General features: G+C 42.3%; 1 protein-coding gene across 4 annotated transcripts; it reads left to right on the top strand.

Annotated features, from left to right (window-relative positions):
• The first annotated feature begins 242 nt into the window (after positions 1–242).
• On the top strand, positions 243–20,969 carry LOC124114082 (solute carrier family 22 member 3-like). 4 transcript variants are annotated; one of them, XM_046474623.2, is made up of 11 exons: positions 243–389; positions 13,102–13,248; positions 14,708–14,910; positions 16,033–16,263; positions 16,616–16,818; positions 17,010–17,480; positions 17,693–17,827; positions 18,526–18,611; positions 20,089–20,209; positions 20,391–20,463; positions 20,585–20,969. In XM_046474623.2, exons 2-11 carry the CDS (start codon positions 13,113–13,115, stop codon positions 20,765–20,767), a joined length of 1,842 nt encoding a protein of 613 aa, XP_046330579.2. In that variant the 5' UTR covers positions 243–389; positions 13,102–13,112; the 3' UTR covers positions 20,768–20,969. The 4 variants fall into 4 exon arrangements, with proteins under 4 accessions (XP_046330579.2, XP_048250422.1, XP_048250432.1 ...); XM_048394465.1 differs by lacking the exon at positions 243–389 and adding an exon at positions 1,120–1,239; XM_048394475.1 differs by lacking the exon at positions 243–389 and adding an exon at positions 1,146–1,235.
• Positions 20,970–21,216: the final 247 nt, after the last annotated feature.

The raw sequence follows: 21,216 nt of genomic DNA, 5'->3' as shown, positions 1-21,216 counted from the left end.
TGTTAATGAGATTGGTGTTGTGGAGACGGTTATCTCAAGTCACAAGTCAAAATGTCTGAGCATTGGCCACTGTCTCAATACCTCGAACTGTGGATTTGACTGTGAAAGGTTCTATTCCAACTCCCAGCTCTACACCATAATCAAACCATAACTGATTATGTCACACAGATAACATAGAAGTGTGCGTTTTCCAGCATATAAATGATTGAATAATTAGATTACTGTATTGCGAAGTATCACTGTTCAAATGTGAAGTTAACAGATGCCTAGGCACGATCCTGCCCACGTGACTGGCGACTCTCCGTGCCAGCAGTGTGACGACAGATGCTATAAGGTGCTTGACGTGTCTTGGAGCCTCTCTGCTGGGGTCCAGTAACGTGACGTTGCAGGTAGGTCTTGGGTTATGTATCAGAGCCATCTTATTGCGCGGTGACCCTCTTTAAGAATAATTGTCACTTGAAAAATAGATTCTCAATATAAACATGCAATGCGCCCTATTAACAACAGGACCCGTGAAGAACCGGGGTAGAATAGGTCTTCAGCAACCCATGCTTGCCGTAAAAGGCGACTATGCTTGTAGTAAGAGGAGACAAACGGGATCGGGTGGTCAGGCTCGCTGACTTGGTTGATGCATGACATCGTATCCCAATTGCGTGGATCGATGCTCATGATGCCAATCACTGGACTGTCTGTTCCAGACTCGATGATTTACAGACAGCCGTCATATAGCTGTTAAACGGTGCGGCGTTAAACAAACAAACAGACGATCAAGTTTAGAGAAACATACATTGACTTCCAAGTTGCTGTGTAGGTATTTAGAAGTTTAAGGTTAATGCAGTGAAAATAGTTTATTATCCTTGGGGAACCATATTTGCTGCATAATGGTAGTTGTTTAACTTTTAAAGTACAAGCATCCATGATATTAGCCCATGCACCGACAGAGATAGTTAATAACGTTCTCTAACAAAGTACATTTAACTGTCCATTCAGACACTAATATGTTAGTAGACTTTACTCGTAACTTTGTATATTTTTTACTCGTTTGATTAGTAGGTGGTCTATCGTCACTAACTAAAAAGGGTTAAGTAGCAATCATATATACTGTCATTGTTTCAGCTTCCGGTTTGAGAGAAGTACTATTAGACAACATATTTATGAACACAAAGAATTTTAACCCTCGGCGGAATACGAACCTGCAACCTCTTAATCTGTCGTCATTCACGCATCTTCCCAAGGCAAGTGCGTCCACTTACCTTATTATCAAAGCCTTGTTTTCCACCCTTGCCGCATCAAGCCCACTTTCCTGAGCTAAATATGATTGGACAATCGCACTTATCGATAGTCCAATCAGAGAACGTTTCACAAAATCAACATCCACGACTGGAACACCTTCGTTTAAATGTGATTTACCGCTGCCTGTCTTTGTTGACACGAATATATCTATTTCATCTTTTAAACCCCCCAACGATTGCCTATGTTTTTGTGTCAAGGATGAAATCGTGAATGTTTTCGTTATCTGATCGACTAGGTCGTCGCCCATGGTAGTCGCCATGTTTGTGTGCTATACGAGATAAGAACAGCGATCTGATTGGATATCGCGTTTTCGTTAAAAGGGGCACAACTCGTGATCTTCGCGAGGTGGCGCCAGGGTCGAGCCAAGAAAAGCGACCTTGATGTGGCAAGGGTAGAAACTAGGCTTTGATATAGGCTAGTGGACATGCTTGCATCGGGAAGCTACCTTCACGCTACCTGTGCCATAGAGTCTGTTGACGTGAGAAGTGTCAGGTTTCCTTATTAGCTTGCTTAATGTGTACATTTTTATGCTAATATTGTACCAAGTTGTAAGTCCTGGTGGTATATGTGTTATTCAAGTGCCTGTGAATCTGATTTGCACATCTAATGTTAATATTATATATTATACATCTTATCCACATTCAACCTATAGCCGACCGCCTCCTTGGTCTAGTGGTCCGCCCGGAGAGCGGAAGGTCCGGGGTTCGATCCCCGGCCGCGTCATACCAAAAGACGTTAAAAGATGGTACTTGTTGTTACCCTGTCTGGCGCTCGGCATTAAGGGGCTAAAACAAGGACTGGTCGGCTCGGAGTCAGTATACTGTGTCTGAGAGGGGTATTCATGTTAAACTGCGGCATGGTATCTCAGTGAGCTAGCACTATAAATCGGCATCAGTCCGGACTTGTACAAGCAGCCACACACACACACACACGTACATGCACGTCGCTATATAAGTGCAATAATCTTGGACGCGACGTTAAACCCCATTTCACCTCACCTCACCTCAACCTATAGCCTGATGATACCTAAACATGTTTGGGTTATTATGGGGGTGTTGTATTCAGGTGGTGTTTAGTCTGTGAGACAATAGCTCGTTTCATGTGTTTATACCCTAAACGTGTAGATGGAACAAAACGTTTGGGTGAGTGAGTGAGTATGATTTTACGCCGCTTTTAGCTATATTCCAGCAATATCACGGCGGGGGACACCAGAAATGGGCTTCACACATTGTAACCATGTCGGGAATCGAACCCGGGTCTTCGGCGTGACGAGCGAACGCTTATAATTAACCACTAGGCTACCCGACCTCCCCAAAACGTTTGGAATAAAACTATTTAATAATAATTTGCATAAACAATACAGGTGAATGATTGCATAATGATTGTCAGAGGTATTATTTTAAGTGTATTTACACAATACTACAACAAGTAATTGACAGGTAAATAAAACTAACAAATCTTATTTACACTGGCTATGGATTATGGCTAAAACGGCACCTCATCAAATCGGCACCGAGCGGAAACGGCGCCGATTGGCGGAAACGGTACCGTTTGGCGAAAACGGCACCGATTGGCGGAAACGGCACCGATTGGCGAAAACGGTACTCAATTTAACTCAATGTCAAGGTGAAACTGTATTTAAAGGGAAAAACACTTCAAGTTTAAAAGTAGTTAAATATGGCGCGGCTTTTTCTTCTCGGATTCAAAAGTTGCTTTTTAGGGACTATAATTTCGACTGGTCTGACTTATGTTCAGTGCTATTCTAGCTGAGCTGCGCGAAGCGACACCTATCGGAGGATCGAAAAATGAGAAGCCGTAACACGTGGTGGCAATGGGGGCAGTGAATAAACCAAGCAATATAAGTATATCAAACATAAATACTGGTGGCGTTTTCGTTCGACAATCAGAAGCCGTTTTCGCCAAATGAAATCGGTGACGTTTTGCCGAGGTGTCATTATTAGCCTACGCCCGACTTCAAGTACTTAGGTCAAAGAAACCCTCAGGATACAGTTAAATCTGTTCAGGCGTAATGTATAATGAGTGAGTGAGTATAGTTTTACGCCGCTTTGAGCAATATTCCAGCAATTTCACGGCGGGGGACACCAGAATGGGCTTCACACATTGTACCCATGTCGGGAATCGAACCCGGGTCTTCGGCGTGACGAGCGAACGCTTTAACCACTAGGCTACCCGACCGCCCCCGTAATGTATAATACTGTAAGTCTCGTTGTGTTTTAAATAGCATCTGGAATATACATTATGATATATTGGGGAAATATAGCGTGAATCGTTACGCAAAGAGTTAACATTTTTTAGCTATGCCCATTTGCGCTTAGACGGAACCCAGTCGCAGAAATGGCCACGAGTTGCTATTCGGCTTGTCCCGGAATAACACGAATTGGTCACGAATTGCGTGACAGCAGGCTTAAGCGGAAGACAGGAATATCACGTGACAATAAACTTTAACAGGATACTCCTTCTCGCCACAGCTGCCGAGTGCAATCTACCAGACAAGAGAGTAAATTCGTTGTTTACTAACCTCCTGGCGCTTTAACTAGTTACGTTAATGGGATTCACTGGACTTTTGTCTTTGCTCAGTGTGGGTTCACTGAACGAATCCTAGTGCGAGTGCATGTTTTGTAAGCTATGGCCCAAGTGCCCTCTTAGTTAATCAGATCTTTTACTCAGAGTGAGTATGGTTCTACACCGCTTTTAGCCATATTCCAGCAACGGCAGGGGACACCAGGAATGGGCTTCAGACATTGTACCCATGTCGGGAATCGACCCCGGGTCTTCAGCGCTTTAACCACTAGGCTACCCGACCTCCCTTTTACTCAGATACAATAGCTCTCCATATGAAGAAATATCTAGTCAGCCAGAGATCATCGAGGTTTCTATATTCTCGGTTCAAATGAGGGAAGCGTTCATATCTGATTTCTGCTTTAAAGTTGATTTGTGAATTGTAATCATAAAGGCCACGTCATTATATTTTTGTATTGACCCTGTCGTTTCTTAGGGCAATGATATCTGTGGAATATATGTGCTCTGTAAGGTATACTATTATATTCTCCAGAGAACCTTGTGGGATGGGGATGGGGATGGGGTGTGTGTGTGTGTTGGGGGGGGGGGGGGGGGGGGGGGGGGGGCATATCGTTAAGTTCATTGCACTTATCTTAGTGGCGTGGTATCCCATTGGGCTAGCACCATTCACCCGACATAAACCCAGACAAGCACATGCAGCCACATATACACGTGTATGCACGGCACTATCACTGCAAACACGAAACACGTCGGTTTTTTCCGTATATGGTCATTGGACGGAAAAACGACGTTATTTGGACGCTTTCAAACCATCGTTTTTCCGTCCAAATAACGTCGTTATTTGACATCGGAATTTACTGGGAGAGAACGATATCATCAAGCTTCTCCCTTTCTTGATTGGCATTGTCAATCAAGCAACAGCGTCTACCGGTATTCCTACTTCTCAGATTTCATTGGTCAGTTCTCGCGTGTTAGATTACAGGCCCGGGTTTGACGCTGTTCTCGAAGCGCTTAGCGGAAGTACTGAAATCAATCGTTCTGCGCATGTGGATTGCTTAATGCCTTGTCCAAATTTTCCGTTCTGTGCATGCGCGATTTCGCGTATTGTTTCCACTATATGTCACCACTATTTGACAGTGATTCATAAACACAGTCTCGTGATGAGTCTCGGAATCGTACAATGTCGCTTTAATTTATGGCACGTACTTGATCGGCGCGTATTTCCCATTTAAACAAATACAATGATAACGGTAATAATTTTAGTCAAAATAATTAGGAAAGCGCAAGGCTCAGGAACGTCTGAGTATAGGAAAAGGATTTATACTTTCGAAAGTTATATAATCGTCAAATACGCAAAAGAATATCAACCGGCTTTTAAAACTTATTTTTGTAGAAGGTGATCTTGGTGTTTTTTGCCAGATAGTATATGCATATACATTTTCCCGATATTGCTTATTTTAATGTTTATTAATAGATTTAAGGTTCGTCCGCCTAATTGACGGGATTCCACTTTCATTTGTACATGACACTTAAACAGTCACTCACAATGTATCAATCTATCAATCAAACAATCAATCAAAATGGAAATCGAGTGACGGATGTTTTGACTCATTGTAAGTCTTTGTACGCCATTGTATCGTTGCTAGTGGTACCAGTTACCGGTTTGGGCTAGACGAAGCATTGACGAAGCAAAGAGTTTAATCAGACGTCTCCTTGAGGGAGACTGGTATCACACCTGTGATCCCTGGCGATAAGAAATATGACATTGCGTACCATGCCAGCAGTTAGACGTATCAACGTATAACCGTAAATTCTCCTCGGCGTAATATATATCTTGCACGTGTACGTAAACAGGATGTGTTTGGTAACTTGAGCAGGAAGCACAAGTGCACGAAGGGATGGTTTTTCAGATGACAAATGAAAGAAGACAGAAAGATTGTGACCCAAATTTAGTGACTGGTGGCCGTGTCGCACACACGAATTTTTATTAAATGTATCCTCGAGAGTCAGTAAGAAACTAGAAATAACTGCCTTTGTTCTGTAAATCTCACCAAGTTTCAGCTTTCGCCTCTTCCTTTGTGGAATGAGGTTTCACATTTGTAAAATGATCTCTGTTATCTGTCTGTACCATCAACTTAACTGCCCTCACCCCCTGCAGTTGTCCCGTCCCATATTGCCAAGCAGGTGACCCACAAGGAGGAAAACGGCCCTCCCTCAGTCCAGAATCATGAGTTATATTGTGCCTACCACAATAAGTTGTGAATACGTAGCCTTGCTGTGGCCAAACATTTTGTAACAATTTGGCAAACTTTGATATGTAAACAGCACATATAATTCAGTTTTATTTCATCTTAACATATCAGTTGATTCCCACTTGACCTTTGAAGATCCGGTTAAGAATAGATTTACAGCAACCCATGCTTGCCGTTATAGGCGACTATGCTTGTCGTAAGAGGCGACTAAAGGGATCGGGTGGTCAGGCTCGCTGACTTGGTTGATGCATGTCATTGTATCTCAATTGCGTGGATCGGTGGTCGAGATATCAATCACTGGATTGTCTGGTCCAGACTCGATTATTTATAGATCACCGTCATATAACTGGAATATTGCTACCTGCGGCGTTACACAAAGAACAACAAAAACGAAAAAAACGGAACATGCACTCGCAACTTGAGGACGTCGTAACTTTGACGTTATTTGTGAGAGGGAAGTGTCCAGTGAGTTGTTCTTTATAGATGTAGCAGGGGAAGGTAGATAAATGCAATGCCCGAACAAACGCATCAGAAAGTGAGAGCGAAATGTTAATCGGTATTGGGTGAAAAGGTACAGACGAGAAAATTGTGAGAATATGCGGGAAAGACCAAATTCAAACCCTCCTGTTCATAAAATGGATTTATCTGGCATTGCCGCGGTCGTACGTAATGTTGATATCTCATAAAGGAAATAAACGAGTCGTGGTCGTTGTTTATCGTACAATAAACAACTCCCACTTGCGGTTTGTTTCTTAATTACATGACCATATACCCTGACATTATATCACAGTTGATTATATCAGTTGACAAAAACGACATAAGCCGTTCCATCATCACAAGAAACCCTTGCCAAAAGTAGCGCCAACTGCACGATTCCGAAAACACCAGGAGCATGCATGTTTCATTATTCACCTTATAAAATGATGACACTGGGTGCTCGCAAAAAGGCGAGCTCATCCCGATCCACTAGTGGCACCCGCTACAAACACATGTAAAGCCAAGCCAATTGTTCACCCGAAAAGGCACGGAAACACACGGTACAACTCAAAATAGAGAATTGCATCAGACATCATTTTGGTCATTGATACGTCAAACCTGGATTTGCCAGCTACACGTCCTATACAAAGACCAAGCCAGGACCCGAATCCTTTAAGCCCGCCCAAACAACCCCCTGAGCACGAAGCTTGCTTACATTTCCTCCTAACCTAAAGTAATCTATACTAGTTCTGAAGTAGATCGTATTTACCCGCATGAATCGCCTTATGTCATTCATTCCCGATAAACAGAGCATGCACACTTTCTGACAGTAATGTGGGGTAAGTCACGCACCAAACCTATACTCTCGATATACATGTTGCTCTTACTTAAAACACTATTGGGCTAACAAGATACGTATATTAAAGTGCCATGCTTTTCTGATGTGCTATCATTCTAATTCGAAATAATGACATAAATAGTTACCACTCACCCTTCAATATTTTTCAAGGTCGGGTTAATCACAAACATATTTGAATATATACCACATCTATAATTACATGTACTTATCTTTATACTTTAAAGAATAAGTGTGTCTGTCATACAGACCCCGAAACAAATATGTCCAATACAGCCCAAAATTTGGCAAAATGAAGAAAGTCTCTTGGCTCCTTTTTTGTTATACTTTATAACTATTGTTTAACAACTGGGTTTTTCTGTAAAATATGTTCATTTCAGAGATTAGATGTTATTCTAGCATCAGGTCTGTGGTACGTTCACTGCATCAGCGTTGACATAAAAACGATTTTTACATAATAAATACATACAGAGGAAATGCTTAGCATTTATCTTTTAAGGAAGAATGTGGGACTTGCTTAATACATATGTATGTGGACATATATGTATGTAAATTTGGATGAATATAGATATACCTCCTTATAGATAGTGATCGTAGATGATTGTAGAACGTGCGCGAAGAAAATGGAATAATTATGTGAGTAATCGGGTAAATACCACGTTCAGCCATGTTGCGATATTGGTTTCCAACATACAAGACGGACCATGAACTTATGACTTGAATTTGGACCTGGCGTAGTGTTACTACGTTAATTCATCAGTATATATGTATTTTGCGCAAAGGATATTGTAGATCGACGCTTACATGCGCATATAAACTATTCACCAGTGCTGTAATATTTAATTCATTTGTTTTTGGTACATAAAGATATGACCATGAAGAGTCTGTCTGAAGAAATATAGACATGCATGGGATCTTTTGGATCGTTGTACTTCACGGTTAGACAAACGCTTAGTCTCTGAAAATACATTTTTTTGGTTAAAACGAGAAACTATATTTAAATTTAAAAGGAGCCCAAGTGAGATGGAAATTTCAGCCTGAACCCGTTGAACATCTAGGCTTGTTTCATTTGGGGCTACAGCATTGCAGTAAGGCCTGGGCGGAAGGGAAAATAATATGGTTCAGGGACTGTGAGACAAACTACATCACGGTCTGTATCGCCGTCGTGATCTTTAGAGAAACGAAATTAGAGCCATCTGAGACAGCCACTCGACACCTGTTGCACCCATCAGATACCAGTCACTACTGTCACTACTCCTCTCTCCAAACGAAAAAAACCCCGAAAAATGTCGGAAGTGTATATATTTAATCCTTCTAATTTACTATTTAGATACATGATTTAACTTAAAAGTAATTATATAGATATCTGTGATGCTGGTACCGTTTTGTCGCCATTGTGTAGCTATTGTGGAGTTATTATGAATATCAAATACATGTCTTGAAATATAGACTTGTAAAAGAGTTCAAAGAACCATATGCAGCCATTTAATTGGCGTGTATGGATATATTATCCATTTACTTATACACACTTATTATGGACATATACAGAATTTCATTGTACCTTATTATTGAAAAAATACCCGTGAAGATCCGGGTTAGAATAGGCCTTCAACAACCCATGCTTGTACTAAGGCGACTAACGTAATCGGGTGGTCAGGCTCGCTGACTTGGTTGATGCATGTCATCGTATCCCAATTGCGTAGATCGGTGCTCTTGATGTCAATCACTGGATTGTCTGGTCCAGACTGGATTATTTACGAACCACCGTCATATAGCTGGTATATTGCTGAGTGCGGCGTTAAACAACAAACAAACAAATTCTATTATTAAACACCTTCCAACAATGATAAATTAAACTCATATTTCTATATTTTCTGTTATATTTATAACATAATTTGATTCATAATTTAATTATTGTGTTGCTTTTTTCCCTGTCATTCAATGTACATGTTCAACCCCCTAAACTTTTAATATTTCATTTTTCACAAATAGCTACGTTAGTGAGTTGCCTAGATCTCTCGTTACCTACTCACACGAACAGATTAAAATAATTTGTTTTACTATCATATTTCTGTTTATCTAATTCATAATACGAAATTGATAATTCATTGATCACAGTATAGATCATATTCGTTTATATCACTATCTGATGCTAAGGTTTTATTGCAGAAATTATAATTAATTCAAAATGTAGAAAGATACACAATTTGCCATTATTTGACTTTTAAACTGTACAAAGTATAATATAATGATCAGAATGCCTGTAACGGGTAGTATTTAAGAAAGAAATATTTATCGATAAGTCCCAATTTTCAGATATGCCCTTCAGTAGTATTATTGTATATCTCCAAAGAGAGGTTTACATTGTTAGTTATTATTATTCGTGGATAATTCAAAAAGCAACATAGAAAATATATATGCTACCATGACGAAAGAATACAGAGTATACATAACTCGCAATTCTCCAAAAGAGATTTCAAATCACAATAACATATCTGATATAAAGAGAGGTGGTAATGATTTAATCTCTACATTGTGCCCTTGTTCGTGAGCCCTTGTTCTATTCAGCAAACAGCCCAAAACCGAAACTCCACAACATATCCGATTACACTGATTCAGGCTGTCCCAGTTCTCCATGCGATACTGACGCCCGTTCGTCTCCAAGACCATAGAGAATAAATTTAAAAGGAATCCAGCTCAAGTCTAGAACGATTTGGCAAGCCTAGATTGCCTCAATTCTATCCATGAAAGTAAGCATTAATAAAAAAATATTGTTCTTGTCTGCTTCAGACTATATTTTGTAGAGACGTATTTTTAACTAGGAAAATTGTACTGACACCGCCGCTGTTCCTATTGAAGCTATTTATAAGAATTTCGAATTGTCGTCCATTGTTCGATGTCAGTATATCGATGACAAGTGAGGATATCATAAAGTAATCGTTGATGCCGCGCTACACTATAATAAAAATTATAATCAAGTTGACTGGTGTGTACATTACTACAGTGAACATGTACATGATCATGCCCTAATAATCAAATGCCGTAATGTCAAATACTAATATATTATTGTGTGATGAATTTTACTGGATCAGTGGTAACATGTGATATTAATATTCCATCAATTTCTCTCCTGGCTGGTCCATCCATGTCTACAAAATGAACATAATACAATTAAAATGAAGCCTAGAACAATTCTTAATTTCAGGCTAGGGCTGTGGAAATCTAGACTTTCCCAATCATTATAGACTTGAGTTGGTCTCATTTTTTACATTATTCTCTTGGGTCAACGCCACAGCTCATACCATACACTAACAAGACCAGATTGCCCCCCGCCGGAGCTCCTGGGTTTTGGTTATATCATCTAACATGGCCAACTCTGCTTTTAAGTAAACAAGAACCTAATCAGCGAGGGGTCCTTTATCATCCCTGTGACTGCTTATAAAAATCTGATATCTCTTCCCAAAGACCTGGTTAATAATATATTTTCTGCTGAATATTCGAAACAGAGTGAGTAAGTTTGTACTACCAGAGACCATATAATCTATTATATGGTCTCTGGTACTACATATGTTTACGGTTCTATTTTAAATGACTGCAGCGCTCCATTATGAAAACAAATTGTTTTAACGCCGCTCTCAGCAGTATTCCAGTGATATATGACGGCGGTATGTTGTATATGAAATAAATGCAAATTGAATCTTGAATCTTGAAAGTTGTAACATTTCCGCTAATAAGTATCACATGCAGTATACAGTATATCAACTGCAATATACTGTATACAACATTCAGTAGACAGTGTGTCGCGAGCTCTGCGCTGGGCTGGAGCACACATTTCCTACCCCTCTCCCTTCGGCAAACACCTCATGAGGATTGCAACGAGGTCACAGGTCAGGCGTGCACTCGTCAGTTGTCTAATGCAGTCAAAAGTAAGATCTTCCGGAAGACCACTGCACTAGAGGTATGTGGATTGTTGATGAGGTACTACGTGTTTGGAAATGGGAGTCGAACACTAAGCACTTTTAGAGAAGAGCTCACAATAAAACGTTATGGACTCGAGGACGGGCATCATTGTGTGTTTCCGTGCTTTGTTCAGGTGAACAATTGACTTGTCCTTGCATGTGTTTGTGACGGGTGCCACTTGTGTGGCAGGATACGCTCACCTTTTCCCGAACACCCGTTGGATGGCCTGAACCAATTCGGATTTTAATCCCACATCAGTCTGTACACCGTGATATAACTGAAATACTGTAGAGTTGAAAATGGTGTTTAATGCGATTACCGTATATATATACGCGTAGTGTGTTACTGCAACTGTTCAAATGTTGTGCAGTGCTGTTATGTAATATGTAAAAGAAAGCATATTCAATTATCCAATTGATTTGAATAGAATATACTTGCGTCAGTGTATTTTATTAACGCCCCAAACCGTAATTTAAACACATATAATAACAGATCATATACACGCATGGTGCCTTGACTTACTGCTAACTTTAATAGGCCATCCCGGATTAAAATAGTTCCCCCTCCCCCCCCCCCCCCCCCATGTTTTAGTATGTTTACAAGAAATATATTCCAAACAATATCCTCATTAGATGAGAAGATATTTTTCAGAATTACGTCAGTAAGACAATTACAATGACAGAGCGTCGTAATACATTTACATCAAGTACAATACGTCAAAATGGCCGACACGATAAACGTGACGGGAGATATTCCCGAAGTTGTTAATTAATCTGTGGCTCTTTCAAGCCTGTGTCATCACTGATCAATTGGCCGATCGTTGAAAGGTGATTGTAAAGATGTGTCAAATAGATACTAAGGTAAATTCATAGATTGCTGTAGATTGTCACTACGATAGTTTGGATGTTTTTTTCGTTTGTTTTTTTTCTCTGGGATTGGTTGTAGCGAGGGTATCCTTAAACGGGCATGCAACCACGCTTCTGTATGAATTCGTACCAGGGAATTCCAATGGTTTCCCCAGGAATGTGGAAGTAGTCAGTGTTTACGCCATTTCAAGAATACAGTCACGTGAAGAACGTCATGTGACCGACCTCTCGTCCTAGCCGTATATCTTGTAAACTTCACATTAAAAAATTAGTTATTATTATAACCAAATGAAACACAACCCATTATCCGATAGGGGTAACTGTTCATAGCCGAGGGATATGTTACCACAATAAACTTGGTAACATTGTTTGGTTTGACATCTTGGCGCGTGCCTGAATTCCATTAAAATGTTACATATCCTAAAACTGGCTTATCAGCAAATCTCGCTGCACTCTGCGCGACAGATACTAGAGCAAGGCTTGCCAGAAATACGAAACCTAAAGCTTTCGAAAGGAAGCCTTAGGAATCACGTGCGTCGGGGGACCAGTGCCATCTGATTGGCCGTTAACAGTTGTACAAGGCGGAGCAAAAAGCATCGTTTTTCCGTCCATTTTACCCTTGAAAAACTCGACCCTTTTCTGCACACTTTCTAGACGCTCACCAATTAATCAATTTTAAAGAATTTTTAGTCGTTTTTCCGTCCAATGACCATATACGGGAAAAAACGACGTTTTCGTGTTTGCAGTGTATATAATGAGAACAACTCTTGAACCCCATTTCACCTCCCCCCATTGAATTCTAGCTTCGAATAACAGTTTATGTTCACATTTATGATCGTCGCTTTTTCTTTCCAAGTTCTGCCAGACATGATGGATCACGCTAACCTTGACCGCGTGCTGAACACACTGAAGTGGTATGGGCGGTACCAGGTGACCCAGATGTGTCTCATCTACGCGTCCGTCCTGCCAGGGTCACTCAACATCCTCGCATACATCTTTGTGGGTAAGTCACGTCTACATATCAACACATTCTACCATGACACGAAAGAGTGCTTGATCCTGATTGGTCAACAATGGATTAATATCAGGTATCCAACTCCATTCGATACTTCAAAATTAACATGCCTTTTCACACAAAAACCTTGCATATGAAAAGATCGATCTATCGATAACCTACGCTTGAATGCATTTAAACAGCTCGTAACAATGGTTGCGGATAACCTGTTAGACTTACATTCCATATCAGAACAACATCTTAGGAAACGTGATGAACTCTATCTCAGAACACACACAATTACGTAAAGCACACACTAACCACTGTGACTGGGTCGTGCGGTCATCGGTCACAAAAATGAGCAGTCTGGAGCTAAAAACGGCGGTATTCAACCATATTTCAGGGTGGTTTCCGTTGGCAATGAGCTTGTGCCAGCAGGCGCAGTCCCCGAGTAAATCAATTTGTAAATCCCTCTGTCACTGTGAATAACTATTTTGGTCAAGTTCAACCCCGTCGAAGTCATTCTAAATATGCAGTGCTGTTAAACAGGTTACCAATTGGTACAAACATAGAACTTCAAAATAACTCAATCACTGTGATTTAAAGTTATTTGGGAACAAAATTATTTCAGCGCTTTATCACTATTTATATAACGAATATAACCCCTGCAATGGAAGCAGTTGCCCCGAGTTACAAGAAATGACCCGATTGAGGCCAAGCAGTTCAAATATGCCACAAGAATATATATCTGTGAAGGGTTATTTCCTCATTTCTATCTCAATTCAGCGGTTCATTGGTTCGAATCTTCTCTTCTGATTCAAATTGGTATGAAGCAAAAATGCATCCGCCAAACAAATTCTGACAAGTTAGACATTGAAAATAGTGGCTACCGTTGGTGGCTTATCTTCGATGTTGTGTTTGCTTTTGGTAAAGAGGAACCGAATCTAGAAACGATGGCAAAAAAGTCTTGAAATGAATAAATGGAATCGATAGAGGATAAATGATTGGTTTGTAATATTCAGTAATTTGACCTCACGACACATGTGCTCATTGTCTGATATGCTTCTTAACGAGTCAAAGTGGTGACTCGGGGCTTGAACACCTTAAAAAAGGACATAGTGCGATCTTGAAATTGAGTTCAGTCGCTCCAGTTGTGACGAGCCTGTCCGGTCCAGTAAGTTGTGTATTCAGAGATCGACTGGAGTTTACTTAAGTTAATGTGGTATCAAACCTTTTTGTTGTTTTCATCCGTGTAATGGTGTGCGGCAGTACAAGAATATTTATGCAGATAATAAGGTGTAACGTCTTCGGATCCATCGCTCCCGGACTCTCACGTCCATGCGAGTTGCAGATTGATGTCTTAGACAGCCAATGGCAACACGGAACGGCATTACCCAAAGGTAGCTCCTAAAGGGTGCAACCCCAAAGCCCGTTGCAACAACCCTACTCATGCCACTTGCTTCTCCAGGTTATGATGCCCCACACACATGCAGTGAGGTGAGCAACACATCTCAGTTGGGTCTGACTGTCCGGAACGGCAGCAGCATCAGATACAGCGAGTGTGACATCTTCGTTGACACCAACTCAAGCCAGGGCATCCTGACTGACCGTACATACTGTGTAGCCGGAAACGCCTACCTGGAACACAAGCAGGTCTCCATTGTGTCGGATGTAAGTGTATGCCTGAACCTCGGTACAGACTCCTTCAACAGTTGAACATGTCCATAAATAATGTGTTATTACGTCGTTCATTGAACCAAATCATTTGTCTTATACATCAACATTGATACTTCTTATCAGGCGTTCTAGGAAGGAGCGTATAGGGTTTGCAAGTAAGCGAGTGAGTGCATGTGTTTTTATGCTGCTATTCCAACAATAACAATTATGACAACATCCATTTTGGGAATAGAGGTGAGGTGAAATTGGGTTTAACGTCGCGTCCAAGATTATTGCACTTATATAGCGACGTGCATGCACGTGTATGTGTGTGTGTGGCTGCTTGTACTAGTCCGGACTGATGCCGATTTATAGTGCTAGCTCACTGAGATACCATGCCGCAGTTTAACATGAATACCCCACTCAGACACAGTATACTGACTCCGAGCCGACCAGTCCTTGTTTTAGCCCCTTAATGCCGAGCGCCAGACAGGGCAACAACAAGTACAATCTTTTAACGTCTTTTTGTATGACGCGGCCCGGGATCGAACCCTGGACCTTCCGCTCTCCGGGCGGACGCTCTACCACTAGACCACGGAGGCGGTCTTTTTGGGAATAGAACCTGCAGTTCATCAGTGTGACGATCGAACATGTTAAACCCTGGACCAGTTAACCCTGTGTGAGGCAGTACTTGGGGTTTTGTAAAATTTGAGCCACGGTGAGAGAATGCAGAAATAGTTACATGTGTGTGTGTCAATGATCTTATGAAAGAAATGCCAGAATGTTTCAGTTGTATTTCCATGAATTCTGACAAGACCATTACGGTACTCGAATATAAGGATATCCTTCTTATCCTCTTATCCATAATTAATGAATAGCCCTGGCAAAGAAGCAGAAGTTGATAACACGACAGGATATTACACAACTCCCTGACATCACGGCGGGTGACACTGGGTTCCGTACATTGTGTCCATGACGGGTATAAAAATCCAGTCCTTCAGCGTGACGAGCGCACGTTCAACCACTAGGCTACAACCAGCCCCCCCCCCCCCCCCCCCCCCCCCCCCGGGCGATACTGATGCAATTCTTAAGTACTTTGAGTTAATGGTGAACTTGGTGAACTTATTATTATTCCAGTGGGATCTGGTGTGTGGGCAGGCGTCACTTTCGGAACTCACTCAGACGCTGTTTGTATTGGGGCAAGCCTCGGGCGCCATCTTGTGTTCGTCTCTCTCGGACAGGTTCGGCCGGAAGTGGACATACACAATCTCTTTGATGGGGCTGATGGTCTCAGGACTCGTTCTGTCTTTCTCCCCAAACTATGCCGTGTTCGCGACTTTCCGATTCATTGGCGGGATCTTCCAGCAGGTACGTACATTAGCTCCAAGTACAAATGCACGCAGTACGAGAATTGTGTATCGTAATAAACAATGGTCTTAAACATGTACAGAATCGTCATCAAATTGAATGTATGTACCCTATCACTTGGGTTCAAAACTGATACCTATTATACTCGTATTTAAATGCCACATTGAATTTCCTGAAAATGTGTCAATACAATTTTGATGATTACATGTATTGTTTTATCACATGTGAATTTGATTTTTTTGGAAGAGTAAAATATCTGAAAGTTTATGGGTAAAACCTTACACGGCTTTAAGGCAACATTCCAGCACCATCACGATGGAGACAGTTAACATGCTGCCTTATATCTATGTAGGGGACGGATCTGACCATAGCGACGATGATAATAGAGTGGGTACCTACAAACAAGAGGTTCAAAGCAGGCTCGGTCGGGAGTTGTTTGTGGGGTGTTTCACTCGTTACCCTCGCGCCCCTCGCATACCTCCTCCGTAACGTCAGCTGGCGATATCTGCAGCTCACGGTGGCCTTGACCGCTGCATTTTCCCTCATCTTGCCCTTGTAAGTATCGGTCCGGCAACGTGACCGTCAAACAATTTGTACCTTGGGGGGCTTTATTTGTAATTTCTACTGCATTCCTTCCATCAGCATTTCGTAGAGTGAGATTGCATTTTAACTGAACTCCAGTATGTTTTCCCTATCAATATCTCTTATTTCTTGCCTGATAATGATCAGCCTGTTTCTTTGACTAGCACACTGGATGAGACACTCAGGTGGTTGATGGCCAATGGAAAAACAAAAGAAGTGGAAAGATTATTGAAGAAGGCCGCCAAGATTAACAATGTTCCAATAGATGACGTGATGGCGTCGTACAGGTACTCGGAGGTGAAAGTGGCACTCAGCGCTTCAGACAAGGCCACTCGGGACATAGAGCAACTAGGGAACGGGATTGCCAATGGCACCCAGAATACGGTCGTTGAGGTTACTGTACACGACTGTACTGACGCCAAGGAGAATGGGATGGACGCTACTGTTGAGAACGAGGCTAAGACAGCGCTTCTGAATGCCCAGAATGAGAACAGTGTTGTGGCTCAGGCTGGAGAGACGAATGGCGACGAGGATATCACTGGAGAAACTCACAAGTCTACTAAAAAGTACAATCTGCTTGATATTCTGAAGAACAGGATGATTTTTAAAAACGCACTTATTGTGTGGTATTGTTGGTAAGTAATGGTTGAAAAATTCCACCTTTAAAACAAAACTTTTTCGACATTTTAAGGGACCTGGGGCCCGTTTCACAAAGAGATCGTAGCGCTAAGACGGTCGTAAGTCTATGTTAAAGTATACGAGTCACGGTAGTCGTAGCGCTACGATCGCTTTGTGAAACGGGCCCCTGCTTTCTTGATTAGAAATGACACGCTTGTCGCTGCTTCAGGGTGGTGGACTCTCTGGTGTATTACGGCCTGTATATGACATCATCAACATTGGCAGGAAACCGCTACCTTAACTACTTCTTCAACTCCGTGGTGGAAGTCCCGGCAGCTCTCCTCATCTTTTTGACACTCGAGAGGTACCTGTGGAATGGGTGGTGGTCAGTGCTGAGGGCTGGGTGGTGGTCGGTGCTGAGGGCTGGGTGGTGGGTAGGGGGTGGGTGGGGGCGGGCATGGGGGTTGGGCGGAAGATGTGGGTGGTTGCGGCTGGGGCACAGGGTAGGGATTGGGAATAGTTATGGGTGGGGCTCAGGGTAGGGGGGCTCTCAAGGTATCGATGAGGCTGGGTGGTGGGTGGGGTTGAGGATGGGTGGAGGTTGTAGCGGGTGGGGCTGAGGGTAGGGTGGGACTGGGTGGTGGGTTGGGCTGAGGACTGAGAGGTGGTTAGGGGTTGGGGCGGGGGTGGTGATGGGTGGGTTTGAAGGTATGGGTGGCTCTGAGGGTAAGGGTGGGGCTGGGTGGTTGGTGGAGCTGATAGCTGGGTTGTGGGTAGGGGTGAGGGTGGGGGTGGTGATGGGTAGGTTTAAAGGTATGGGTGGCTCAATCTTTCACACTGAGAATATGTCTCAAGCGGCTGCAAAAGCTGTTAACATCCGAGAATAGAAAAATCTGTTCGCAAATTTGCGAGGTTTCATGTTTTAATAGGAGAGGAGTTTCCTCTTTGTATGAGAGGACTAATCTGGTTATGTGGGGGGAATCTTAAAAAAGGTGTCACTTAAGCAACAGGAATCAACAGCGCCTTATCGTAATTGGCCATCAGTTTGTTATCTTCTTGAAGGTTTGGCCGGAAGAAGCCGTCGCTGATGTTTCACACAACAGCTGGAGTGAGTCTGTTAGGGGCCGTCCTGCTCAAGACATTCGTGGGTAAGCCCCTGCACGGGTCAGTGCTCCCCAGCCAGCATATGTACATGTGCAGGTACTTAAGGCCGTTACGGACAGTGCATAATATGAGCCCGGGCTAGGTTAAAACAAGATCATAGATCTCCTAAAGCCAAGAGATGCTATATAGCGAAGGCCGAACTAACTCTATTTCTGAGAGATGGACAGCTGCTCGAACGTATATAAACAGAGCAGCCAAGGCTAAAAATGAAATCATATCAATATAAGAAAATAGAAATCATATCAACGCAAAAACAGAAATTATGTGAACACCGAACTCACAATAGATATGTGGACCCTTCTCACACACAGGAGTCCCAAAGAGGGACAGGTCAGCCGAAATTGCTTAAGCAGAAGGCGACCTCTTAAACACTTAATGCAACAACAACAGTGCATAATAACATGTGCATAGCTGACCCTGTCAACTCGGGCCCACTCTGCGTTTTCTGTTACCTACATAATACCTCGGAAAAGACGGATAAGTTCGCAAAACATGACGGGAACAGTTGAGATTTGTTTATGGTTAATTAGGATATAAACATAGTTACTGTGTTTGAATTTGGAAACGAACGCGCAGCGTGAGGTTTCAAATGTTAAATTTAGCGGGGTTAAATCTACAGGTAACCTAGCTCTAAATTGAAAACACAGTATGTTTATCTCCATTCTATCATGACTAAATAAAACGCGAACTCTTTGGTGTTAGCAAATATACTGAGTGAAGCGGCATGGGTTGAGTTCAGTGTTTTGAGTGGGATAATTATCGATCTGAATTACGGAATCACCGAACAAGATATGGTGCTGTATATACTCAAGCAGTTTGTTTACACTGTAATACTTCACTCGAACATATGACAGGCATTGAAAGCATATAAGCAAGGCAACTTGGTAAGCTAACATGAGGTGGGCATTCCTAAAGAAAACAAAGCAAGCTTTGCAAGGCTTTCACTCACCATTATGACATCATATCGCTCATTGTGACGCAAAAGATATGACGTCACAGTCGTATATAGAATAACGCCCAAATTTCAAGCTCTCTCTTGTCTCCAAAACGTAAATACATTCCCTTTGTTGATTTCTGTCATTTTTTTTGCACGAAATGTTTTGCCACACATCCTTTGAATATTGTAGTAACCGCATCTGTGCATTTTGTAACCTGTAATTGTAGATACAGTTATTTAAATATGCCTACCGACAATGACTGAAAAGAGTACTATTCTATGAATATTAGCTTCCGCGGTGATGCGGCCGTCAAACCAGCTGTTTCAATCAAAGGGGGTTTATTGTGATTAAATAGCCTCTGATTGACCAATCAGAATCGAGTAAATTCCAAATTCATGGTAGAATATAGTATACCATTTAATATAGAAAAATATGTGTATAAATGTCAAGTCTACCGCTTCTAAATGCGTAAGAGATATCTGAGGGTGGTGAAAAAAGTCTCGGGTGACCTCCTTGTGTTCAGTTGACAGTCAGGCTGCCCAGATCGCCGCCACCATATTGTCCATGATCGGGAAGCTGACCATCACGACAGCATTCGGCATTCTCTTTATCTACACTCCGGAACTCTTCCCTACAAACCTCAGGTCAGTAATCCCTCAGTGATCCCACTGTTAAACACAGGAGAGCTCTCCTCTCAATCATTAGGACAGTGATCTCTAAATGCTCCAACACGAGGCTGCTCTCGTCACAGGTGTCTCTACCTGTCGTACCTGCGGCAGCCCAGCTACCTTCTGTAACCTGACAGCGTGTGTGTTTGCCTTCCAGGAACGTGGGTCTAGGTGCGGCGGCCTGTGTATCCAGACTGGGGGGCATAGTGTCACCATTCGCCTCAATGCTTGTAAGTAAGGCCCCGTGAATCTAGATTAAGCTTTAACCATTTCCGCTATCAAGTATCTCCAAACGCGTAAGAGACGCCTGTGTTCTCCTGTTGTCATGCCATGTCCCTCTGTTCCCTGCAGGAAAAGATGGTGGCCTGGGGCCCGGGAGCCATATTTGTGGTCATGTGCCTCCTTGCCGGCTTCCTCATCCAGTTCCTACCGGAAACACGTGGTCACGAGCTGCCGCAGACCATGGAAGAAATCAAGGAGTGGTACCGAGCCAATCTCCCCAACCAGAAAAAGAAAGACACTAAATACCGATAAATTCTGTCACCACCGTGGATCTACCGACTACCGAGTGGTGCCTTTCATATTATCTAACATCCGAACTGGACGTTCTACAGAGTCCCTGGGGACTGAAGATATGGATCCAGATGAAATTTACATTTGAATATTGTGAGCGAAAATTATGGTCTAGGTGTGGAAAAAGCTCTGTCTGTCAAATAAATAATTTTCATACAGTCAATTTTATGATATCTTGGATTCTGTCAAATGCGAACGTGCTGATTAAAGAGGTGGTGATGTGGGTATGAAATGGGGTTTACGTCGCGTCCAAGATTATTGCACTTATATAGCGACGTGCATTCGCGTGTGTGCGTGTGTGTCTGTGTGTGTACGTGTGTGTGTGTACGTGTGTGCGTGGTTGCTTGTACTAGTCCGGACTGATGCCAATTTATAGTGCTAGCCCACTGAGATACGACACAGAAGTTTAA

The sequence above is a fragment of the Haliotis rufescens genome, unplaced genomic scaffold, assembly GCF_023055435.1.
Source record: "Haliotis rufescens isolate VD_foot unplaced genomic scaffold, xgHalRufe1.0.p SCAF_1, whole genome shotgun sequence".
NCBI lineage: Eukaryota > Metazoa > Mollusca > Gastropoda > Lepetellida > Haliotidae > Haliotis > Haliotis rufescens.
The sequence above is the reverse complement of the archived record's forward strand: the minus strand, read 5'-3'. Positions and strand labels throughout refer to the sequence as shown.

Coding starts and splice junctions, on each gene's coding strand:
- LOC124114082 (XM_048394465.1), top strand. CDS start 1,155: ATGAACACAAAGAATTTTAACCCTCGGCGGAATACGAACCTGCAACCT. Junction 14,911..16,032: donor AGGTCTCCATTGTGTCGGAT/GTAAGTGTATGC, acceptor TTATTATTCCAG/TGGGATCTGGTGTGTGGGCA. Junction 17,828..18,525: donor ATCTTTTTGACACTCGAGAG/GTACCTGTGGAA, acceptor ATCTTCTTGAAG/GTTTGGCCGGAAGAAGCCGT.